This window comes from Pleurodeles waltl, chromosome 5 (genome assembly GCF_031143425.1).
Source record: "Pleurodeles waltl isolate 20211129_DDA chromosome 5, aPleWal1.hap1.20221129, whole genome shotgun sequence".
In the NCBI taxonomy this organism is placed as follows: Eukaryota; Metazoa; Chordata; class Amphibia; order Caudata; family Salamandridae; genus Pleurodeles; species Pleurodeles waltl.
In genome coordinates this window covers 991,712,006-991,739,221 of record NC_090444.1, presented here as the reverse complement: position 1 = coordinate 991,739,221, position 27,216 = coordinate 991,712,006, and the positions used below count along the sequence as shown (strand labels likewise).

The 27,216-nt window shown below is 43.1% G+C and overlaps 1 protein-coding gene across 2 annotated transcripts in view; it reads right to left on the bottom strand.

The window, feature by feature from the left end:
- Positions 1-27,216, bottom strand: part of GRM1 (glutamate metabotropic receptor 1) — a 2,296,169-nt gene that overhangs the window by 1,668,473 nt on the left and 600,480 nt on the right. For both annotated transcript variants that reach the window (XM_069235152.1, XM_069235151.1), the window contains exon 3: positions 22,110-22,359. In XM_069235152.1, coding sequence (XP_069091253.1) covers positions 22,110-22,359 — 250 coding nt within the window. The remainder of the gene's footprint in view (positions 1-22,109; positions 22,360-27,216) is intronic.

Genomic DNA, 27,216 nt, shown 5'->3' with positions numbered 1-27,216 from the left:
CCTGACCACGTCCAGCCTTCTGCAGCTTCATCACCTCCTGCCATAGACTCAAACAACTAGATTTTCCACAGTGACCTCAACTCCCATCTCAATGACCACAATGACGTCAATACTACCAGCCTTCTTAACAGCATGAACAACATCGGACTCACCCAACTCGTCCACGACCCCAAGCACACCACAGGCCACACACTAGACCCTATCTTTACCTCACAACCACATCAGGTACAGCCACACCATGGAACTCATGTGGATCTACCACTCCGTCGTCCACCTCAACACCACCATCTCATGGACCTCCACCCCCTGTCTGCCCAACAACACCTCCCCACCATAGCTGGAGCAAAGTCGCAAAGGACACATGGATTAATGCTCTCAACACCACCCACTCCATCGCCTCCAACACTGTACACCAGAATGTCAGAAGCTTCAACAATTGGATCACCAACAGCACCAGCAGTATTGCTCCCATTGGCAACAACAACCACAGAAGGGCCACCAAGCAGGCTAGCTGGTATACTGAGGACCTCAGAAACATTAAATGATACTGTAAAGAAATGAAATGGAGATGGCACACCAGCAAGGACACAACGACAAGACCGCCTCCAAAACAGGCCTTCTCCTCTACCACAGGCAGTTGAGAGAATCAAAGAAAGAGGTCTTAGCCTCATGTATTGAATCAAGCTCCAATAATAGCAGAAACTCCTTGACAATGCCAAAGAATTCTCCAACCCCTCTGATGCAACAAACAACATTACCCTCCACACAGGAACTCCACAACAACCTTGCAAACCTCTTCCACAACAAGATCACCAACATCTACAGAAATTTCAAGCCCCAGCCCAGGCCACTGATTTCTTCTAGCAACACATTGACCCAGCTACATCCACAGACATCTGACTAACCAAATGAAGCCAGCTCACCCCACAGGACACCGCCTCCATCATGAACTTGGTCCACTCGGGGGCCTCAACATACGCATCCCCTCACTACATCTTCAACCTAGGTAAAACCTGAATCAGCCACATAATCACCACAATGCTCAACCCATCAGTTACCATGGCACATTCCCAGAGTGCTGGAAACATGCAAAAGTCAACGCCCTGCTAAAGGAACTATCAGCAGATCCCAGTAAACTCAACCACTACCAACTGATCTCCCTCCTCTTGTTCCTAGCCAAAGTATTAGAAAAAGCCATCAACCAAAAACTCCCCTCACATCTGGAATGGAACCTCCTACTTGACTCCTTCCAATCCGGATTATGCAGCAACAATAGCTCTGAGACAGCCCTGATCATAGCTATGGATCACATATCAGCCCTACTCGACTCAGGAGAGACTGTAGCTCTGATCCTCCTAGACCTCTTGGCAGCCTTTGATATGGTCTCCCACCACACACTCATCACAAGGCTCATCACAAAGCTGCACAACATAGGCAACCAAGGAGCCACTCTCAGATGGATCGCCTCTTTCCTCACCGGAAGAACGCAAAATGTCTGCCTTCCCCCTTTCACCTCCAAACACAAGGAAATCATCTGTGCAGTACCCCAAGGATTCTCACTCAGTCCCACCCTCTTCAGCATTTATATGACCCCTCTAGCCAGCATTGTCAAAATCCAAGGACTCGACATCATATCCTACACCAACAACACAAACATCATCCTCTCCAAAGACACCAACATGACCAGCTTCCATAACTACATTACAGACATCCCCAACTGGATGAAGGGCAACTGCCTGAAGCTAAACAAGGGCAAGACAGAGATACTGAACTTCAGAAACAAAAGCATCCCATAGGATGCATCTTGTTGGCCCTCAGAATTCAGATCTAATCCTACTCCCAATGTGTACTTTAGGAATCTAGGCATCATTCTGGACAACATGCTAATCATGATGCTCAGGTCAACTCATTCTCCTCCTCCTGCTTCTTCATCCTCTGCATGAACATAAGGTATTAAAATAACTACCCCAAAACTCAAGACGCACCATCACCCAGGCCTTCATCTCAGGCCGACTGGACTACTGCAATTCTCTCTATGAAGGGATTGCAGCTCATCTCCTCTATTAAAATATTGCAGCCAGACTCATCCTGGATCTCCCTAGATGAACCCTCATTACCTCCTACCTCAGGGAACTCCACTGGCTCCCTGTACAGAAAAGATGCCAGTTCAAACTCCTGTCACACGAGTACAGGGCCCTACACAAATGCAGACCCACATGCTTGAACCACTGCCTGAGCTTCCATCAGCCCACCAGACACCTCCACACCACTTCTTTTCCTCTAACCCACAATCCCTGCATACGAAAGAGCAGATGTGGAAGTTGCTCCTTCTCCTACCTAGCAGCGAAGACATGGAACTACCCTTTTATCTCCGAACCTCACCATCTCTACCAGAGTTCTGAAAGTCCCTGAAATCCTGGTTATTCAGCTAATCAGCTAGACCCTGCCTGCACCTGGATACCCTCATAGGTGACAAAAAGCGCTCTACAAATCTACTGATTGATTGATTGATTTAGAGGCAAACTGTGTTTCTTATAAACATCTGATGAATGAGGACTCAAAGGAAAAACATATACTTGTTTTCACTGATGCAGTCAAGAAGACTGTCAGAAATGTTATTTTTTTACTTTAGAACAGAATGCACTCATGACCTTTTGTATTTCCAACAAAGAATTAAACTTAGACCTCCCCAGATTTCCAAAGGAGCAGCTCCAAATCACTGGAGTTGTAAAAAACATACTAGGAGCAAATCTAGTCAAACTTTTAATCAGGCCTCCTCTTTCCATTCTTCAGGTCTGAAGATCTCTGTATTTCAGAGAGGTGACAAAAAGGTGGCCAACAGGCAATTTAGTATACTGGACAAAAACTGTTGCAGGTTTCCATGGAAGCTATAGACAGACCACACTAATAGTTCACTGTATAGGAAGCCTTTTTTGGTGACTTCCCATTTTCCTTTGGGCAGTGGTAGACTACATCTTTTAACTACTCTGTGTTGGACCTGGCATCCTTGGCGTAGTTTTCCCCTGTCTTTTTGCCTCTGCCTCCTGTATTTTTGACTGTGCTGGATTTTGTTTATGCTAGTTTTGGTACTCTGGGTGCTTTACTACTGCTGATCTGTGCTAAAGTTAAAGAGCTCCCTGTGTAAATTGTGATTATGATTTGTAATCCATGATTGGCATATTTGATTTAATAGTAGGTCCCTAGTATAGTGCATCATGTGTGCCCAGGGACTGTAAATCAAATACTACTAGTGGGCCTAAAGTACTGATTGTGCCACCTACATGAGTAGCCCTGTAAACATGTCTCAGACCAGATGTCAGTGTGTGTGCAGTTTTAAACTGCCATGGGAAAAACCTTCCCTTTTAGTACATGTAAGGCACCCCTAAGGTAGGCCCAAGGTAGCCCCATGGGTAGGGTGCAGTGTATGTAAAAGGTAGGACAAGTACTGGTATGAATTATATGTCCTGATAGTGCAATTCTGCCAAAATTTGTTTTTCACTATTACAAGGCCTATTCCTCCCATAGATTAACATGGGAATTGCCTCGAAATATCTCTAAGTGTAATTTCCTATTGGGAGCAGATAAATATATGGAGTTTGGGGTCTGTGAACTCACAATCTAAAAATACATATTTTAGTAAAGGTAGTTTTTAACGTGTGTGTTTGAAAATGCCACTTTTAGAAAGTAGCCATTTTATTGCTTAACCATTCTGTGCCTCTGCCTCACTGTGGAATACATGTCTGGGTCAGGATGACAGTTGGACTGGTTGTGAATTCACTCTAGACAGTCACACAAAGGGAGTTGAGGTGTGCCCTGCATATCCTGATGGGTCTTCCTGGGCTAGAGTGGTGGAAGGAGTTGACACCTGCACCTGAATAGGGCTGTGTCTGTTCTTACATAATGCAGTCTCCAACCCCCTAGAGTGTGTATGGGACCAGGGCCGCAAAGGAACAGTCTTATGCACTACAAAGACTTTCCTTTGACGTTTGCCTACTTGAAAGGCAGAAATGAGTATAAATATTGGAACCAAAACCCCAGACTTTTAAAACACTTCTGGATCAAGAGGAGACTCTGCCAAGAAGAAGAGCTGAAGAGATGTGAGGAGGAGCACTGCCCCTTTGCTGTGTGTGTTTTGCTGGGTTGGCCTGCAGTTGCTGCTTCTGCTTTGGAGAGGACAAAGGCTGGACTATGCTGTGTATCCTGCTTGCAAAGTTTCTCAAAGGGGTTGGACAGAGCTTGCCTCCTGTTAAAGAGTCTCAAGGATATCAAAGACTTCACCTGCCAGCCCCTGGGTTCTCTTGCTGAGGACCCTGACTTGCCAAGAGGTGCCCACTCCAGCTCCTGGGCCCTTAGGTGTGAAGTCTGGCAGAAAAACAAGAAGAACAAAGCACATCGACTCTGGATGACTCCAGAACCTGTCTCGCTGCCCGACTCTGCTCCGCTGCCTGCCCCCCAAGCTGTGGTTCCTGCTGAAGTGCGACAACTGCTACCGACACCGCAGGCCTGACACCGCCGCAGCACCTCTGAAGTCCCACAACATTGTGAATCCCGAGAGCCATGTCACCAATGTCCGTGACACCGGACTCTGCCGCAGCACCTGTGGCCCTGTGGTGTGACCGCTACACTTCGAAGTCGCCTCACTGCATCTTGACCCGCTGGGCTAATTGACCAGGTCATAAGAAATCGACAACTCACCAGCCAATGCACATCACCTCTGCTGCCTCCGTAAAGAACCGACACCTTACCTCCACTGTATAGCAATAAGAAACCAACGCCTCACCTCCTGCGTAGCAGTATGGAACTGATGCCACACCAGCTCCAGCAACACTGTACCGGCTCCAGCAACGCCTCAACACACCGACTCCGCGCTACGTCTTTGACTCTGCCTCGTTTCTAAGGTACTGTGACTGGGGTCCATGTGACTCCATGACCGGCACCACACTCACTTGCGAGTGGCGCTGGACTGTTGGGAATGACTGTCAAGATGCTGTGATAGCACCAGTTGGAGCTTGTGGGTTTCTAAGCGCATTATTGGTATTTAATCTTTTAAAATTCATATTGTTGCTTGTGTATGTTGGATGTTTGTCGATTTGGTCTTTTTCACTTAGATAAATATTGGCTATTTTTCTAAACTGATGTGGTGTCAATTTATAGTGTTTTCACTGTGTTACTCTGTGTGGGACGAGCACTTAACACATTGCCTCTGAGATAAGCCTGACTGCTCGTGCCAAGCCATCAAGGGGGTGAGCAGGGGTTATCTTAGAAGTGTGACTCCCTTAACCTGACTAGACTGAGGTTCCCTACTTAGGGTGTAAACTGGCTGCCAACAACTAGAGAACCCATTTCTAACACCCGACTGTCCCAAATTTAATCAAATTCCCAGAATTGAAAGTGATCATGCTCCCCAATCAACTGAGTTGGATAGTACCTATATCAAAGGTGAACAAAGTCAGCAACCCTGGATTTATTAAAGGATTCACAACTAAAAAGGTTCAAATGGTCAAAAGCCACTTCAGCATTCTGGACAGCCTGGAAAAATAACCAAAGCATGCTGGACAAACCTATTAACCTTGCCAGTCAGTCAGCTGGATTGGAAGAAACCACAGAGTGGCAAGGGTTGGTGGAATATATGCACAAAACTTGTATTGCAAAATAAAAGAAAATATACATTTTTTCAGGTTCCTTCTTCAAGCAACATCCATTGCTCACCTCGTGTTTTAAAAACAAAAATCAGCAATCTAAAGCAAATCTGCAAAAACTAACAAATGACTCCCAATATCAGGAGAATTAAATCAAGATTCAGCAACTAAAGCAGGTATATAAAAAAGAAATCTGGGTCACCAATCAAAGTTTTCAGCAAAAGCCATGGCTCGCCACCATGGAGATGTGCAAAGAAAGGGACACCATGAAATTCTGTAACTGTTAATTCATGTAATGCATGACTCTTCTTTAGTGCTCAAAGACAACAGCATCCCTCCACACATAGTCCAAACACATAACAGCACTGTATATAACAAGAACAGTCCCATAGGCCCTTGCAGTAACATCAATATGTACACAGAAAGTTGAATCATAGAACAAATTGGAAAACTACCATCAGATGGTGCACCAAGATAAACTGGCTTTTCATGTAGCACTTTCAAAAAGAAGCCCTGAATTGTGTCCTAAACATCTTCGTCCACTGTTCACTGTTCAAGAGAACTATCTCTACACAAATCATAACAGATTTCAAAAAGTGCTCAGTACTTCATCGAATAATAAAAAGGGGTCCCAACATTGCAGGCAAATTACCACTTGGTAGCTCTTCTCAACATAAAAGCTAAATTTACATTTTTGGGCTGGACACTGCTTGATGACAAACTTTGGTTCACCTCATACGACTTGCTCCCACCATACCAAACAGGTTCCGGACCAATTGGTGAAACCAGTGAAATCTCAATAGCACTATCAATGTTCATCAGAAATTGGCCCTAACATAAAGAAATCAGAACTTTATTCTTGCTTCCTTGATAAAAAAAACAAACTGTGTGTGATGTTTCAATTGAAGAATCTTTTTGTCCAAACTTACAGACTGGGAGAACTCTTCTGTACTACTAAAAGGAATTTAGTAAGTTTACTGTGGCACCTAGGTTAGAGTAAAACTAGGTCAGAACAATCACCTCTTAAAGAGACGTTTACATAAACAAGGGGCTCACGCTGGTGCCCATTGGCTCCTTGCTCTGTACCACAGACTTGGTAAAAGAGCTACAAGCAAAGAGGGCTTTTCCGCACAAGCACAGATCAACACATTTAAATCTCATTCAGTACACTGATGACACTGTAATTCTCGAGCAGACATCAATTGAGCAACATCACTGTTAGATCTGACAGCCTTAGGGTAGTTATCCCTCAACTTTTTTCCTGCTTCCCTCCACTTTTCTGAAACTGTTTTTGCTGGTTTTAGGACTCTGCGCGCTTTACCACTGCTAACCAGTGCTACAATGTATATGCTCTCTCCTAATTGACATATTTGATTTACTTATAAGTCCCTAGTAGAGTGCACTACATGTACAATAAATGCTACTAGTGGGTCTGCAACACTGGTTGTGCCACCCACATAAGTAGCCCCTTAACTAACTATGTCTCAGGCCTGCCATTGCAAGGCATGTGTGTGCAGTATCACTGCCACTTTGACTTGGCCTTTATAAGTATTTGGCAAGCCTTAAACTCCCCATTTCTGACAGATAAGTTATCACTAAGGTACGCCCTAAGTGACCCATAGTGTAGGGTGCTATGTAAGTAAGAGGCAGAACATGTACATGTGTGTTTTATATGTCCTGGTAGTGAAAAACTCCTAAATTTGTTTTCCACTACCGTGAGGTCTGTTCCTTTCATAGACTAGCATTAGGTCTGCCCTCATATACGTTTTGAGAGGTATAGTCTGATCGGAAAGTGGTAACCAGGTCATATTTAGTATGGCCAGAATGGTAATGGAAAATCCTGATTATTGGTAAGGTTGGATGTTATATTACTATTTTAGAAATGCCACTTTTAGAAAGTGAGCATTTCTCTGCACTTGAAACCATCTGTTCCTTACAGCCTGTCTCCAATCAACGTCTGGTCTGTGCTGGTTGACAACTCCCTTGTGCATTTCACCCAGACAACCACAAACACAGGACACTCAGTCACACCTGCATTCATCTGCATATTGAATTGGGTCTTCCTGGGCTGGAAGGGTGGAGGGCCTGACACTTACATTTCAAAGGCCAGCGGCCTGCCCTCATACAATGGACTGCTAAACCCCCTACTGGGACCCTGGCAACAGGATTGAACTGAATGGGGGACTTGCGCACTTTAAAACCACTTTTTTGTAGTCTCCCCCACTTCAAAGGCATTTTGGGGTAGATAAGCTGTGTCTCTGACCCCACTAAACCAGATACTTCTGGACCCGCACCTGCACCCTGTCAAAAGGAACTGCCTAGCTGCCCAAAGGACTCATCTGGATTGCTTTGCTGAGAAGGACTGCTGCCCTGCAGTGCCTTGCTGCCCTCTGACTGGGCTGAGAAGGACTCTGCCTTCCCCAAAAGTGCTCTCCAAGGACTTGAATTGAGCTTCCCTCCTGTTTTCTGAAGTCTCAGGGCCAAAAAGACTTAGGGGGTCATTCTGACCCCGGCGGGCGGCGGGAGCCGCCCACCTGGAGGGAACCGCCAGAATACCGCTGCGCGGTCAAAAGACCGTCGCGGGTATTCTGGGTTTCCCACTGGGCTGGCGGGCGACCGCCAAAAGGCCGCCCGCCAGCCCAGTGGGAAACACCCCTCCATGAGGATGCCGGCTCCGAATGGAGCCGGCGGAGTGGAGGATGTGCGACGGGTGCAGTGGTGAGGGGGTCGGAATCCCCCATGGCGGCGCAGCAAGCTGCGCCGCCATGGGGGATTCCCAGGGCAGCGGAAAACCGGCGGGACACCGCCGGTTTTCCTGTTCTGACCGCGCCCAAACCGCCGCGGTCAGAATGCCCTGCGGGGCACCGCCAGCCTGTTGGCGGTGCTCCCGCCGACCCCGGCCCCGGCGGTCCTTGACCGCTGGGGTCGGAATGACCCCCTTAAACTCTTCAGGAAACTGGTTGTTCACCTGACGAAATAGATGCGGAGCCTGCCCTGCGACTGAGAAATCGTCACACAGCTGACCGGAACGACTCAGACCTGACTTGAAATTCAATGCAGCGCCTGCCTCGTGAGGGAAAATTCGATGCATCACCTACCAGACCAATGCAGCACCGTGCCTTCTTTCACCGCATCAAGGATTTTCACTGCATCATCCATCGGTGTCAAAATATTCCCACACTGCAGTGAGGAACCAAGACTGCATGGCAAAAAACGAAGCAAGCCCCATGCAGCGTGGGAAGAAACAACGCATCCTGTGCCGCATCGGAAAATTCAACGTACACCCTATTTTTCCATGCATTGCCTCCTCTGCGGCCTACATGCATTGTTATTTTTGATGCATATCAGGTACTGTGTGTAACAAAGAGGCAACTGTTTATTTTTAAGAATTAAGGCCCTCATTATGACATTGGTGGTATATACCGCCGCAGCGACGGCCGCCAAAAGACGGTCGCTGCGGCTACCAGCCTTCAGCCAAGTTATGACCACAGCCAGATTTCCACCAGAAGGATGGCGGAAATCCGGCTGTGACCATGCCGGCGGATGGCGATAAGGTGGTGCTGGTGACAGAAGCAGCGCCACACCAGTAGACCACCACAGACTGTATCATAACCCATGATACAGCCTGGCGGTGTTCTCCTGGCCGACGCTGCTGCTGGCAGCAGCGCCACGTCCCGTCTCCTGCCGGAGGACCCCCTCACAAAGGGGAAATTGGGTGCTTTGACAGGGGATGGGGAAGGGGGGTGGGGTGTTGTGTGTGTGTGTGGGGGGGTGTGCATGTCTGTGCGTGCGTGAATGCGGGTTTGTGTTGCATGTTGTATGTGTGTGCATGTATGGATGTGTGAGTAAGTGTATGTTGTGTTGTGTGAATGTGTGTGTGCTTGTTTGTATTTAAGTGTGTGTGGATGTGTGTGTGAATGGATGTCTGCATGCGTGGTTGAATGTGGGAATGAGTGTGTGAATGCATGTGTGAATGAGTGTGTGTGTGTGTGTGAATGAATGTGCATGAGTGAAGGGGGGTCTGGAGAGGGAGGGGGATGAGGGGGAAACCAGGGGAGGGTGGCAGAGAACACCCCTATCAGTGACAGGGAAGGGATTCCCTGTCACTGATAGTGCCTACCGTCATGGTTTTCGTGGCAGTAAGGAAGCCACGAAAACCATGTCGGTAGGTGGGGTCATAATCCTGCAGGCGGCCTAGTGCCGACTGCAGGGCTGGAAACTGAAGTCTCCAGCCTGGCAGTCGAAACCGCCTTGGCGGATGGTGTGGTAAGCCAAACCGCAAATGTCTTAATATGTGGAAAAGTACCGCCAGCCTGTTGGCACTACTTTTCTCCCTTTTACCTTTGAAAAGTGATATCTTAACTTGTGCTTATTGGATCTTTGTCATTTTAACCTTATTTTATTCAGATAAATATTATCTATTTTGTCTAAACCTGTATGATGACTTTTTGTGGTGTTTTCACTGTGTTACTGTATGATTTATTGCACAAATACTTTCCACATTGCCCTCTAAGTTAAACCTGACTGCTCAGTCGCAAGCTACCAGACGGTGGGCACTGGATAATTTGGATTGTGTGTGACTTACACTGACTAGGATTGTGGTCCCTACTTGGACAGGGGTGTATATTTCTGCCAACTAGAGACCCCATTTCTAACAATCATCAGTGGAAGACTTGACACAGCTACAACTCCAAACAACATCTGGTGCTGTTGCTCAACATTGCCAAAACCACAGTAGTGTTCTTTGGTAGGAAATCAAAGTCTAGGAACTGATGGTCCATCGTGGATCTCTAGATAAATGGGCTCACCTTTTACAACTAACTGGGTGTTTGGTGCAAATAAAGATGTAACCACATTTGTCAAATACTACATCTAAAGTATAAGGCAGTGGCACAACCCAAGGCTTTCAACTACTTATAGCAAAGTCTGCCTGCACCTACACATGAACCCATTCTGAAAGTGATTTCTGCCAAATCAATGCCAGCACTAATATAAGCCAAAAGATGTGGCAAACCCATGTAAATGCAGATAGGTTTTGGGCCTGGTAAATATCGATGTATGTAATGAGGTCTCCTTTCTACCATCAGTTACAACAATATTTACCAGTGATGGACATAGATTAGTTGTGGCCCCATTCGAACTTAATCAATTATGTTTTGAAAATCTTTTTAGGAAGGCTGAAGGTAACAACAGAGTGCATTTACAACTTTTTATAAAGACCTGATACACTTTAATTCATATACCATACTATCACACATTGATAGATGTAGTGTAACAAAATAATGTATATTAATGATTCAATGCTTCACCTAAATGTTATTTAACAGTCTCTGAATCTTTACAGTCTGATACTCAAAAAATGTATGGTACATCAAAGTAGAAACGGTCTTATTAGCGATGCCCCTGCTTCAGTGGCAGTCTGTATTGTGGCTGAGCTGTGGGCAGGACCACAAGCACACGCACATTCTCATACTCACCCATCCACATGCACACTCACTCAAACCCATCCATTCACAAGCGCATGGATACACACCCACCATTCACAAGCACTTTATCTTGCACACACCCATTCACAGCACGCATCCGCCAATACACATTGATTTATACATATATGCATGCATTAAAATACAAATACAATAAAAAAAAGGTACTTACCGGGCTATGGCAGTGATGATAGTCCAGTGGGAGGGGAAGCAGAAGCTCCAGAAGGATCGGGGCACTTCCGACAGGGGAAACAAGATCCTGCCACCTTCTCTCACTGACTGACATTGTCATTGGTCAATCAGTGAGAAGAGGACATTCCCTCACTCATCACAGAGTGGGATGGAGTCAGTGAGAGTTGCTGACCCTACCACACTCTAACACAGGGCATTGCTGATTGACAGTCAGTGGTGGGTAATTTGTGGCTTAAAACTGAAGAACCCAGGTCTGAGTCCATTGGTGATGGGCACCCCTATCATGAGGAAGAGGACCTCACAGGGCTTTGCCAGGATGAGGAGGTCAAACCCCCAGGGCTGTGAAATCTTTAGACCAGCAAAGTTTGGCTCAGACTCTCTGGTGCCTTCTCATTTAGCATAGGTACAGAGACTGACTTACTAACCCAAAAAAACGGTGTCTGTCAAGCTGACCTTTGCTCATCCTGTCAGACACTCTTCATGCTTTGGAAAAGGGTTGATGATCCCTTCGCCCTTGATGACAGGTCACACCTGCCCTGCTCTGTGTTCATTCACACATTATTAGATAAGAAGGTAATTAGCACATTGTTTATTGTTTTACACTTTTTAAAATGTAAAGTACAGTGTATGCCCCGCCCAAACAGCTAGTGTAAAACATATATATGAGAGTAAACGTTTGCTATTCTATCACTCACAGCTGCATTTTTGTGAGGGTGAGATGGTGTTTTGCAGCACCTGGGCTACAGGCACAGATACTAGACAAGCAGCGCTTCCCACAGAGGAAAACATGAAATGTATTTACTATACTAACTACTGGACCGTGTTAACTAAAACTCAGGGAATATCTCACTTTCATATATTCTCCCGCTAAGTCGAGCATTTTGAGAAGAGAATACATCACTGTTTGTTTTATAATGCACCTATGCAATGCCTTCCATGGGGAGCTGCTTTTGTGAGACGTGCAGGAAGACAATTTACATTCTGTCTGTGGTGCTCTAGTTCTGCCCATCGTGATTAATAATGCTGCATTTTATGGTACACTATTAGAAGGTCTACAGCTCTCTGCAACAGCTTTTGAGTTCGTACTCGGATTTTGTCTTGGCATCATGCACAGTGATGGGGCTCTTGGTATCAACACGATCACAATATGAAAGATAACTCTGATCCTCATGTGACTCATAGCCGTGGGTGAAATTTTAAATACGCGCATGAAATTTGTCAAATTCATAAATTTTATGTCACATTAAATTTGCAAAACTCATAATATGCTGCATTATACAAGTCTGCGTGGTGTTTTGCTTGTAGGAGACTTGATCCAGCACAGCATGTTTCGGCAAGACCATTTTCTGCTTAAATCTGTGATACCGCGTTTTCCTTTTTAGAGCGAGGTTGGTACTTGCTTTCAAAGTTTCGTGTAAGATATTGACAAGTCTCATTTAGCACGATTCACAACATATTGGATTATTTTGCACAATTTTTGTGAAATTTCACAAAATTAGGTAAACGGGTATACGATTTTACACACCTAGTCATTTATCATTTAATTTTTTTCTCATTTTTTCTGCACCTCCCCATTGGGTAGTCATCCAGTTACATATAGCAGGTTTTTCAATTTGTGATCTTCTCATACTCCTTCTACAACTTTTCACATTAAACTAAATTCAATTCTAGATCATTTCATGATTTTGTGTCCTATGGCAATCCTACCTTTCAGGGTATTCAAACGATTTTATGAAGAAAACTGCTAGACAAACTCTGTAACTCAGTTTGAAATTTAGCACTACCCACCAAATGTGTTGCTTGCAGTGCATGCTTAAGGATGTGGTATAGCCCGAAAAGACATGAAAACGCTTTTAACTGAGAACTGGGACACATGAAAAATGCAGAAATTCGTAAGAGAAGGAAAGAGTACATGGATCATTGATACTCATTACAAGCATGCAAAGGCATTTCATTTGGCTTGGTACCGAAATCAAATAGCAATTAAATGTACGTGCAAGGAAGTCTGCGATGTACCAGCATCAACCGCCATCAATGTTCCTTAAACATTTGGAGGAGTGTTTCAGAACTACACGGAAACATTTTCTTGGCTGCACAATATAGGCACACATGGGAAACACTTTTATATGTCCATGTTTCCAAAGTTTTTGGGGGGTCTTTCAGTTTTTTTTCTTTACTCTTGATTTTCACTTTTTTTCTGTTTGGCTCTAGGCCTTTCTTTTTCCCTTTCTGAGGAGGCCCTGGTTAAGGGATTGACACGACTCGCATTTTAACTTGACCCCACGTGTCTAAAAGAATATTGCAGCAAATTCAGAACAGGGGATTAAAAGAACAGTGTTGAAAACTAAGAAAGAGCTTATCACAGAAAGCGGATTTTGTCTCCTTGACAAAATACAAAGTGAATACCAAAGCTAGGAGTCCACTATGTGTTGTTCCTTGAAAAGTGATTCAAGGAAACAGTCTCCATCCACCTGGAGGAACATGTTGAGATAAACATTGTCTAGCAAACCCTTTGAATTGCTTGGTGCTAGCTGACTTATCTACGCATATAGCAAATGTTAAGTTGTCTTTCTCTAAATCTAGGACATGCTACTATCAGCTACATGAAATCCAGGCTTCAAATTTTACAGCCAAGGCACGCGTGGTCCTGGGCACCTTCATCAACTTGCAATTGAGAGGAATCTGAAATTAGAAGTGTTGGTCGTAAACGTGGCAGTCCCTCCAGACATCAATCATCCTCTAACGATAACCGAAGATCGGGCAGTTTTGGCTACAAGAGTATGATATCACATTGTGAAAAATCCTGCAAGTTTGGGATGTTTTGGTTTCATACTGCGTTCTAAGGAACTATTTCCCTCCATATTGCACTTTTTTCCTTCAGAAGATGTTTCATAAACAATGACACAGCCCAAAAAACACTATTTGGGCAAAACGTGGCTCATCACCATTGAACATTTAATGTTATCTTGATTGATGATTTGAGACCATATTTTACGTCATAATCCTTATTTCTACTTATATATGTCTACATGAGCTCATGTAGCACGTGCATGTGCCGTAGGCATTCCACCTCAATTTGAATGCCTCGGCAGGAGAATGAAATTGTTGTGGCTATGAGTCAGCTGTTTTCCCAACAACATTAGTATGGATTGAGGGCAGCAACATTTGAAGAAGCATGGAACATTTCAGACAGTTCAAAGTTGTCCTTGTTTCTTTCACGTCCTGGCCCTCTATGACAAGATATGCACCAGGCAATCCTATGCATAACAAGAAACGGTGCAGCAAAGTGGTATGTTGGGCCCTTGGGAAGAACTGCCCTTTCTGCCACTCTTGCCTTTAAGGAGTAGGTTTGGGCAGGGCCACTGGAATTATGCAGCAGGAGAGGGCAAGATTATGCATCAAGTTTGAGTAAATTATGCGGCAAGAAAAGGTAAATAATGCAGCATAATGCAGCACATTTTGTGATAGTATTACTTCATTATTTTGTCATTTTCAAACCTGTTAACATTGTCTGGCCATTGTTAGACATCATTAGTACCAGTTTACCTTTCAAATATAACAATATAGCAATAACAATGTAACCCTGCAAACGGCCTTCCACTTACATGCAATGCATGCAGTGTTTTTTTAGTAACATTTGAACCGTTTGAACTGAAAGCAAAATATGTTCTTATTTAAAATCTGTAGTTTATGCAGCAGATGGGTGATGTGGCAAATCTGTAATTATGTGAAAATCGCTGCACCTTCACAATCGCATAATTCCAGTGGTCCTGGGTTTGGAGGTGGGAGGTGGGTGTGGTTCCAGTGCAGGATGGGTTGCCATAAATCAAAAATCAATCAAAAATGGCCACATAAGCCCATTCTAGTTGCAGCCTCTAGTTTATATTGTAGTTTTTTTTTTTTTCCTAGCAACAAAATACGGCATACTGATCACAATTTTTAAATGATTACCAAATAACTGCCTGCAAACTGCTAGATGAACAGCACCCAATACATATATGTTTTTTCTACTTATAAACTATCTGGATGCTGTGTTAAGTAAATAATGTAACTTTATTAAAATGCCATTTAGGCATAAGCGGTAGGATGGTTTAACAAATGGTTCTTGTCCATACCCATTTCGACTGGGTAGAGACTGTTCTTCAGCACCCATCTTCAGGACAAATGTTTACATTGTTTCCACAATCTTGTCGATATATTACATGCAAGAAACACAACTCTCCACCACAAAGCTCCATAGACTTCCTATTTTTAAAGGACACAGTGATTTTAATCTATACAATAAACCACCAGTAAAATGAGAGAACCCTTATCATGAAGACCATTAATTCCCTCTTGCATTTGTGCCAGCTGAAGTTTTTTAAAATAGGGGGAAGTAACTTTCAGTACTGCAAAGAATTTGTGAATACTCTATCAGGACCACCCTAAAAAAATAGTGCTTTCTTAAAGAGTGTTGTAATACTGGAAAGGGGATTCTTCTATGGTCACATGGATCCAAAAGATGATGCACTACATGACACTGAAAGAAAGTGTTGACTCTACACCCACTCTTCTAAAAGGAATGATGCTGCTAATGAAAGAGATGAAAGATGAATCAAGGAACATTTATATTCAGGCAAATAGTACCAACCTTTCTCTTCCACTGCTGCCTCTTTAATCAATGACATAAGAAGGAAGTCATCTAGGTCAGCATTTCTTAGACTTTGGACTCCTGCGGACCTCGGCTGAGGACTCTGAAGTCTAAGAAATGTATCTACTAAATAACTGAAACAAATATGCACAAAATATTATATATTTTAGTAAATTCCACAAAATATACAAACATTGAATTAATTTGGGAAGCTTGTGACTTCAATATTTGATTTGATTTTTCTAAGACAATGCATTATGCTGGACACCTACTAAATCCTTTCCTTTCATCGGTGCATACTAGTGCTTCAACTGAGGCCATCAGTTGTGCATACTACTGTTTGCTGTACTTTTGCTGCTCCCACGATTCAAGTTAAGGATACAGACTTAGGCCCTCATTCTGACCTTGGCGGTCTTTTCGCAAGACCGCTGAGTTACCGCCGCGGTGAAGACCGCCGACCGCGGCGGTGTGCCGCTGTGCGCATTCTGACCGCTGGGAGCGTTCCGCCGGAAAACCGCCAGCAGCCACACTGGCGGTCGGCGGGAAAGTGGAGACTGGTCAACCTCCACCGCCACGCCAGCAGAACACCGCCCACAGAATTACGACCCACATTTCCGTGTGGCGGTCTTCTGTTGGCGGTCTTCTGTTGGCGGTCACGTCCCTATGGCTCCCGTCGCCTCCCGGAGGACCAACGCACAAGGTAAGTTGATCGTCCGTGAGGGGAGGGGGTGGGGGGGTGTTGTGTGATGTGGGCGTGCATGGGGGTGTGCGTGTGAGTGTGTAGAGGGGGTGTGTGAGTGCGTGCATGCGGGCGGGGGGTGCTGCTGTGTCTATGGGTAATGTGTGCTGTTCGGCAGGTGCGCATGTCGGCATGTATGTGTGCGGGTATGTGTCCCCGTTGTGTATGTGTGTGTAGGGGGTGTGTATATGTGCATGTTGGGGGTGTGTGCATGTCGGGGTACATGTATGTGCATGTCGGGGTGGGGGTGGGGAGGGGGTTCGTACCACCTCTGGGGGGTGGCAGGGGGGTGGAGGGTGTGGGGGGAGGACTCGGGTGGGTAGTGGGGGGTGGGGGAGACCCCTATCAGTGCCAGGGAAGGAATTCCCTGGCCCCGATAGTGCTTACCGCCATGGTTCGCACGGCGGTTCCCGCCCGCAAGAAACCGCGGCGGTAGGCAGGGTCATAATACCCTTGGCGGTCTTGGGACGACCGCCGGGCCGGAGTGCGCAAACTCCAACCCCGCGGCCATGACCGCCGCGGCGGTCGGAGTGGAGAAGTAGCGGTCGGTCGCGGCGGGGACCGCCGCGGTCAGAATGCCATTTTTAATACCGCCGGTCTGTTCGCGGTCCGACCGCCGTCTCTCCGCCGACCGCCAGGGTCAGAATGAGGGCCTTAATGTTTAGCTCCCAATTTCAGATCCCTTCACGTTTGCAGAGCTTTTTAAGATTTTCTATTTTCCTTTTGTATGTGCATACATGTTATCAATCTTATAATATTTAATCTCACAAACAGTCTTTGAGTCCCAGAGTGGGAGTCACAGGTCACCAGGAATTTGTGGCCTACAGGTTAGGAACCATTTTTCTAGGTAGATTTTGCTCATCCAATATTTCTTAAAAATTTGACTGAAGACAGCATACATTTACTGTTCAGAAATATTTGGGTTATTTGCAAGGAAATACAATAAAGTATTTACTTACATTGATTCCTTTGATTTATGTTCATTCTTTAGTATTTCTATAGTTTCCCAAACTCATACACCTAGACTTAATATTGATTGGTGAATGATTCCTAAAGTGCAGGGTTCACCAGAACTTTGTTTTTGAAATCTAAGATCATGAGGCAAAGCCAAGATGATCATGAGGGTAATAACTTCTGTGTCTTCCCCAACCAAAACCACATGTCAGTAACAGGTGCTTTAATAGAAATAGGTAGGAATTTGCAAGCTGCATAAACAGTTGACCTCAGAACATAAGCAAGGTGCATGGGCATTGTATAGAAATGGATATTATATTAATGGTATACTTTAGATAATGGCGCAGTCATGCCATTGATAAAGACAGAGTTGACTCAGTGCAGCAGAATGTACCTATGGTTCCACTAACATAAGATTATGTGTGTTGTCACCAGTGCTACCAAAGTTATGTTATTTGTCGTTTTATCTGGAAAAACATGAACGAGGGCGAGAGAAGTGGACCAGGGGCATTATGGTTGCATAGCTAACCATACCTCTGGGATTTCTTTTTCTCAGGGTGTTTTATACTTATCAAAATATGCCTTTAACTAAAGAGTCTAAGGGTGTATTTGTGTGTTTTGTATCTAATAAGTTACTTAGTTATCCAAATCGCCAATCATAATGTTTTTACACAAAGTTTTAACAGTGAATATCTTTGGTTTGTTAATGTTACATTCTCGTGCCTGCCTGCTATACCCAGTGAGGCAGGACATGGCCTTTATTGAAGTCCTACACCCACTACCACAAACCACAATAGCCATTGGGCATAAAGCATGACCTTCAGCCATCACCTATGGTTAAACCTCTGCCCCAGGGACCCTCTGTGCATGGCCTCTCAGCATGTAGATTTCCTCGGCCACAGCATCAGAGTCCTCACATCAGCTCCTGTACCAATTATCCCTGCCCCAAATTACCAATGGGCATAGTTTGCAGCGGTACCAATATAGAACAGGGAAGAGGATGAAACCTTAGGCCACCCCTTCTGCCAGTATCTCTGCAACCGCTGGCCATGATCTCTGGCCATGCCTTGAGGGATATCAACATTGCCATTTTTCAAGGTAAAGCAATGCTGAAAAGAACACAAGAAAGTGATCCTGGCTGGCAACATGCGTATTTTTATATGAATAGAAAATGGAAAGATATTGCATAGTTTTGTTTTTAGAATGTTGCAGTTTCTTTTGCAGTCATTGGAGATGTCTCCAGTAGGAATTATTTTCCAATTTTTAGTTCTCCACTTAACATTGGTATTGTGAATCTGAAATGGTTCTGCAACAATATACAGACGTGCACCCATATCACTTACCAAGGTCACTGCTTTGGTTCAAATTTTGATCTTTACATGAGTTTGTCTGTATGGACAAAACAGCATTTATTGTTTCTAGCTTGACCGGTTGCTGATGCTTTTCTGTTCTGTTTTCTTTTGGGTGTATCTTTGTCCCATTTAAATTTGAGTGTCTACGAAATGTGTGTACTTACATCCATATAATGAAAATCCTAAATGATTTTAGCGCAGCCATCATGTTCAAAAGGAGATGTGCAGTGCTGACTTTCTAGCTCAGCAAAGTTTATTCATGCAATCAGACTAAACTGCTGGGAATTAACAGTGCTGTGTCTATAACTTGTGGCCACTTGTAGTGTCTAATCAGAGCTTCTAGGCTATTATTTACCTTTGGTGCATAAACTTGGTACATGTACCAAAGTAATCTTGCATGATGGTGCCAAGTCATATATTATAAAATGTGTTTAGACATTTGGGGGGTTATTCTAACTTTGGAGGAGGTGTTAATCCGTCCCAAAAGTGACGGAAAAGTGACGGATTTACCACCAGCCGTATTACGAGTCCATTATATCATATGGAACTCGTAATACGGCTGGTGGTATATCCGTCACTTTACCGTCATTTTTGGGACGGATTAACACTCCTCCAAAGTTAGAATAACCCCCTTGGTGCCACACTAAGCGGAAAGGCGAGTTGGATTTGGGGGCTAGTTTTTTGGGGACCACATTTTAAGATAACTTTAATGTCCCTCTCAATAACTTTAGTCCACATGATCACGTTGAGCAGGTGCAAATAGCAGGTGTCAATTTAAAACGTATTTTTGAAGCTTTCCTACGACTACTGCTTTTGGCAGGATATCCAGAGCAAACATAAAATGAATGTCTTTGGATTTTTCTCTATTGCCACTATTTAATAGTATCTTTCATAGAAGTTAATATGGAGTACACCATGTTCAGTTCCCTGAACTCTTTAGATGTTGCCTAATGTGTGCAACGAAGTGCATCAAGAGGAAGATCCTATAGGAAGAGGCAAGGGCTTAACCATACACAGTTAAATGTTCTGGCTCAAAACTCTGCCGGGTAGTGATTTGTATAGCTGAAGACCAGTACTATGGAAATGTTACAGTGGTGAAAAAACATGAACAGGGCAATTCCACCTGCCACATGTTTGCTGCAAAAGGAAATTGATCAAACGGTGTGTGAACCAAGGTAAAACTTTAACCAGGTGGACATGACACTATTTTGCTGTTTCGTGTGAAAAGAAATGGAGTAATGCATGTTCTCAACTGTTCAGATGGGAAAGAAGTGACTAAGCTTGAGGTAAAATCACTTCGATATATATTTTTTATGAAAGAAGCAAACAAAATGCAAGATTCTGGCTTACTGAGGCCTAAAAACATAAGGTTTTTCATGGATTAAGTTTTTTTGTTAAAATCTTCATTTCCTTTGCAAAATAAACTAAAATTAAAAAAAGTGTGCTATAGTTAATAGTAAACGGCCCAACAAATCATTTCCTCCATGTGTGCCTTGCTGCACTTTGCGTGATATGGAGTAGGGCTCCATTCTGTATTAAACAAGTATCAAAATAGTTCAAAATGGATTTGGTCACTTTCTTGTTTTTGCACCATAGAAAAAGATTGGAGGTTAGGCCCTAAGAATATGAGTGTTTCTTCTGACAGATGCTTCCGTCGCCTGCAGTTCGAATCGTCTTTGGCACACAGAAAATGGAACAACTAACCACGCAGCATCCACTAACAGAATTACTCTGCTTATGTAGATAATGTCTGAGCTTTCGAAAAAAAATATTTTCAAATATGTTTACACAGGAACGTCTTTCTATGATTTTACAGTTAAGTTCTTCCCAAAAAGCACACCACATTCCCCATAGCTCTGGAATGATACCAATATCTGAGCAAATGATATACGAAATTAGATTTCATAACACATTCATAAAAGGTCAGCCAAACTCAAGTAGCAGTTTGCATATATCGTAACTCCTTCAACACAGATTTATTTTATGAAGAAACAATTTATTATTTTTCTATATGAAGTTCTAACAATCATTCTATTTTGTATACATGCCAACATTTTAGAAGAGGTGAGTGGGAAATGTTAAAAAAGTAGGAATAATGTATTTTTCCATATTGACAGCCAAAATAAAGCCATTTTTGACTACAATAGGAACGCTTAATCGGGTCTATTGGAATGTGAGATTTTGTAAGATTTAGGCCCAGATTTATACTCTGTTTGCACTGAATTAGCGGCATTTTTTTTACGCTAATTCAGCGCAAACCTCACTCTATATTTATATTTGACGCTAGAGTAGTCTAACTTTAAAATATTGGAGTTGAAGTCAAAAAATGACTTCAACGCCCCAGCGCTTTTTTTATCCTCCTGTGCAAAAATGGTGCACGGGAGGGAGGTGGGCCTGAATAACGGTGCTAAGCTTGCTTAGCGCCATTATATAATGTCTGGGTCAGGGCAGGCGTTAGGGGACCTCTGGGTTTAGTTTCATGGTGGAACACCATAGAATAAGCCCACTGGTGCCCCCAGAGACACACCCACCCACACCAGAGGGACAGCAGAGGATGAGGGAGCCCATCCCAGGTAAGTATAGGTAAGTACAGGTAAGTATTTTGTTTAATTTTTCAAAGTGCGTACATGGCGCTGGGTGCAATGGCAATGCCCAGGGGACCATTGGCCCCTGTGCTGGCCATTGGGGCGGTGGGCATGACGTGTGTCTTTGCTAAGACAGGAGTCATGTGGTATGGTACGTTTTGCGTTGAGAGATGACGCTAGGCTGGTTAGAGTAATTTTTTTAAATTTTGACCAGCCTAACATCATTTTTCTGTGTAAAACCCCCTTCCCCCATACAGCCACCCCCACCCAGCTAACGTAATTTTCCTTGACTTTAGCCCACCCTTAGAGCCAGCTTGCGCCATTCCTTAAATATGGCACCAGTCTGGCGCTATAGAATGGCACAAGCCGGCGCTATACTTTTTGATCCAAAACTGCATTAGTGCAGTTTTGCATCAAAAAGTATAAATTTGGGCCTAGGTGTATTAACCAGCTCAATTGGCAGTTATTGAACCAATTTTGCTACCAGCTGCAGGCTCCTTCGTATGTAAAATGTAATAAAATACTTGCAGCCTACCTTCCGATCAGCAGGAACTCTCCAGCGACGCCGAGGCGCCTCATCGCCATGAGGATCCCTCTGACGGTCATTCCCTCACAGAAGCAGAGCACCACTCTGGCCTTAGGCAGACGTTCTCGAAGCTTCTTTAGCAGGCGGTCAAAACTCTTCTCCCCGGCGTTGCTGTATATTTTGTCGCTGTGTGCTATGCACAGACCCTCCTGGGCTGCTAGCTCCTTGAAGGCCTCCATCCCGCTCTCACCATAATTCCCTGAACACATAATAATGAAAATGCACGTTAAACATGGCGCTCGATTTGTTATCGAAAAATATCTAACAAAAGTAATTATACAACTGCAAAACAGTTATTATGAGCTTTGAGTCCCCATGCCAGTGATAATTACTGGTAACAGGTAAACAGAAAAGAAGAAAGTAGTTGAAAGGAAGGAGGAAAGTCAAAAACAAAGTAGTCTGGGATTAAAGTAAGAAGGAGGCCTTAATGGTGAGGAAGGAAGTGCGAACTTCTTGTGGGAAATTCTGCTCCTCCCGATTACAGACAAGCCAACTTAAAAATAAAATTCACTGTGTGAGGAGGGGTGTGGCCTTAGAGGGGACGGGGTCTCTTGAGAGCTACTTAAAACACACTTTTGCCTATCCCTCACCAGACCCCATCCTCCAAAAAACAAGCTTGCCTGAGGCTCGTTTAAGAGTCTTTGGGTGTTGTTGCCCCCCACAATGAACGATCTCTTTTAAAAGCATCAAAAGCCAAGCCAGGAATCCACTCTTTCCAGTAGTTTGCAACCCGTTTTCCTTGCGACCGTGTGATATTGCGTCCTTACCGGATGACCGTTTGAAGGGAGCAAATATCGTGTGACACACAGCAGCACAGTGTGAGTAGGCAGGTCTGTGGTCATGACTACCCAGGTTCCCAGTCTTGTTTTTCCCTGGTGCAGGGATCCCAGACCTCATTTTACCAACTACAAATTCCGACTGGTAAAATAGCTTCTGCCTTCAGCTGCAATAGCAGCAAGGACTGGGAACCTGGCCCCACCCACTCTTCTTCTATGGCGAAGGGGTGGAAGGAGCATGCAGTGCTTCCACTGCCAAAACTCCTATTACCCTTCTCCTACCCTCCTCCTCTCCTAACCCCAATTCACCCAAGAGCTCACTCAAACATTTAGCACCTGCTCAGAGCAGGTGTGCGTTAAACCCTCAGAATGGAGAATAACACATAATACTGACCTGTAACTGAGTGCCCACATTGTTATTCTCCATTCTGAGGGGTTAATTCATAATTGCACAGCACTAGAGGTATTTTACTGCATGGCAGGAATTGCACATGTGGCGTTTGCTTCCTGGCAGCACCAGGAAACTAGTAATCTGGGTTGAAATTGTTAACATTTACTTAGATGTTGTTTTTTTCCAGAGAGCAACTGGAAAATTCCTACCCTCTTTAAAATACTTACAGAAGATCGTATTTTCTGCTGAGATTCAATTACATATATATATTCATACATGATATTTAAATCTATGTGTACTGCTATGGGAACAGAAGGAAGATACACACAAAAAGAAACACCAGTGAAATCCTGTAGATTATGACTCCATTCACTTCACAGCTACCTTTGCGTATTTCTCCCAGTAACAACATTTTTAAGCCCCCCATCCATTATGAGTTGTCCACTTAGATCAATAATAAAGTGGCCAGACAATTTTGTCAAAAAGGAACATTTGGCGTGTGAATATATATTAACCATTTTGAAGTTACTCAGACTGCATCACTTCACTATTGAAAATATTACCATTGAAAATATCGGATCACGCCGGTTGCACACGAAAGTCCACACAAGCACTAACAAGCATTATTCAATCCAATAGGTCTGGCAGTGTCCGCCAGCCCTTTGGCAATGCCTGTTTTATCTTGGTCTTTGCAAAACTTTATTGCTCGGGAGGTTTCTGGGTGTTTGCCAATCTAAAGAAAACTGAGTACAGGCAAAGATTATTTTTGTTTCAAGAAGGTACACATTTATTATAGGACTCCTTGGAACTCAAGGGAATTACTATGTGTGTGGATGTTCTCATTACGAAAGGACAGCATGCTTTAATTCATAGTGAAGTCAGCCCATTGCTTAAGTGGCCTGACACACTGCCCCTTGATGCATGCTTGAGTGGGTTGTAGAAAAGTGTGAATGACATTCATTGGCAAATGGATGAAGAATAGGACAAAATCCACATTAACCATATCAAACACATAATTTTCGTAAATTCAAAAGGTCTTGACTGACACCCAATTAAAAAAGGCAATCATTCTGCCATTGGCTACCAGCTACTTACTTGTAAAAAAGAAAGAACGACGGAAAATAGGGAAGAAAGAAGGAAGATCGGACAAAAAAGGAAATGAAGAAAGCAGGAAAGAAAACAAGAAATAAGACAAGAAATCAAGAAAAAATGAAAGAAAGAAGATAAGCAAGAATGAAGGAATAGATAGAAAGACAGAAAGGAGGAAGGAAGGGAAGAATGAAAGAAGGAAGGAAAGAAAGAAAGAAAAAAGAAAGGAATGAAAGAAGGAAAGAAGGGAAAGCGAGAATGAAGGAAAAGAAAGGACAGAAGAAAGAAAACAGGCATAAAAGGTGGATGAAATAAGGAAGGAAAGGCAGAATGAAATAAGGAAATACGGCAAGAAAGATATAAAGAAAAAAAGGCGGGATCGATAGAAAGAAAGAAGGAAAGAAATAAAGGAAAGATGGACAGAAAGAAAGAATTTGAACAGAAAATGAAAAAATAGGATAGTTGACAAGAAAGATGGAAAGAAAGAAGGGAGGAAAGATGGAAAGAAAGAAGGAAATAAAGGAAGGATAGGTGGCATGAAAGACATAAAGAACAAAAAGAGAAAAAGAAACAAGGGAAGGAAAAGAGGGAAGAAAGAAGAAACAAAAAAAGAAAGGATGGAAAGAAGGAAAAAAGGAAAAAAACAGGAAAGGAGGAAAAAAACAAGAGGGAAAGAAGGGGAAAAAGCAAAGAAGGCAAGACAGATGGAAAAAAAGGAAGGAAACTGAAAAAATTGAAGGAAAGATAGAAAGAAAATGTATGGTAAGAAAAAAGAAAGAAAGAAAGAAATGAAAACAGAAAGAAAGAAAGAGAGAAAGACATACAAAAAATGCTACAACTGCTGCAAATAAAATTAAATAAAGGCAGATTTATTTCCTGGGCAAATTTATTAAAGAACCATTGGTGAAATTGAGCCCAGAATTAAAGTGTTCTGAAGAATTGCCCACTTATGAATTTTTATGTATGATAATGAAGCCTTCGATTTGTGTACTGCATGCATAGAAAAAAGAGAGTAAATTGATACAGATTAATTTCAAATGGATGCAATCAGTAATGCTGTTAAATACCAGCAGTCAGATAAACAAAGGGCACATCAAAAGGAATTTACAACAATATTTATAAAAGACAGGAACTGATAAAGAGTAGGAATGTGGCCTTGGCTCACACTAAAGTAATAATAAGGTAAAAAAATAAACAGTTGCACCAAAGGGAACTACCTTGTGTGTTAATAAGCGCAGCGTGAAAGAGCAAAGTGAAGTTAATCAATGGCTGCAGTAGGCTGAGCAAAATATGATGACACAACAACAGACCAATGGATGAAGAGAGGTGGTTGAAATCCCCTCTAAGTAAGTATATTATACATACAATTTTAGTAAAATCAAAAGGTCTTGGCTAATGCCAACCCTAAAAAGCGGTAAAACTATGGTGGCTTGCCTGCTGAGTCTGTATTCTTTTTGCACAGAAAGGGCATCCTATGAGATTACTTTACAGACATCCGTCAGTCTTCTTTGACAACTTAACAAAATATGTGACCTGATGTGATTCAAGGTGATCTAAGAGCAAAGAATTAACAAATTAGACCCTTTTTCTACATTGACTCTTTCTCAGAGGGCATGAGTGGGGGAAAGGAGAGCTACTAACATTCACTCGTATCTATTTCAGGCATAAGACTGGCACAGCAAAAGCAAAGACTGAGAGTACTGACAAACTTTGGGCACATTTCAAGATTCAAGCTCTGAGCTTGCACAGAGCACAAACTATAGAAGCCTAATGGTCTAGCTGGCAACCATGTCTTCACTTCCAATTTACTCTTGTTATCTTTTACATAACTAGGACATAGAATATCTTTTAGTGTCTTGTCCTTGCGATACACTATTTTTGGCTTTTTGGGTAAAACTCCTTCCGACAGTGTTAGAGAATTCAGAATCTGCCAGTTTTTCTTTAATACATAAAAAATATGATTGCTGTATAGATTGTAAATCGTGACAAAACATATATCCCATTTTTTTTTATCACTGTACCTGTTTTTATTTTCATTCTTTTTGTGATCTTCTTTCAGAATATGTTTTCTGTCTAGTCCCTTAATTTTTTTTTGGCCCTTTTAAGGACACTTTCATCATGACCTCTATTGTGAAATTCTAGGTCTATGGCCAGTAATCTCCTTTCATACTGTTCCTCTTGGCTACAATTGCGTCTGGCCCTCACCATTTCACCATATGGTATTGATCCAATTGTCTTTCTTGGATGTGCACTAGTGGCATGTGACACACTATTACAAGCTGTAGGTCTTCTAAAAAATATCACTCTGAATGGCATTATTGTTCACATAGAGCTGTAGGTCTAGAAACCAAATGGTTTGTCTATCATATTTCAAAGTCAATTTCGCATTGAATCTATTTGTATTCATGAAAGGATGATAAACCAGGAGATCAGTATAATGAAAATGTCATCTATATAGCAACCATAAAAAAAGGATATTTTCATCCATTGATGTGCTTGGCGACCCCAGGCATGCTCTACCTCAAACAAACCCATAAAAAGGTTAGCATGCGATGGAGCAAACCTGGAGCCCATAGCAGTCCTTTGTTTCTCCAAGAACCACGTTGTATTATGTAAGAACGCATTGTTGGTCAGAATCATCCTGGCCATGTCCAACAACATGTGAGTATGTTCCAGGAGACTCACATTACGTTTAAAGAGAAAATGTTTTAATGCTTCTAAACCGCATTCTGTCCGAATGCACGTATATAAGCTTTCCAAATCCATAGTTACAAACATCAAATCCTTATTATCCCATGGA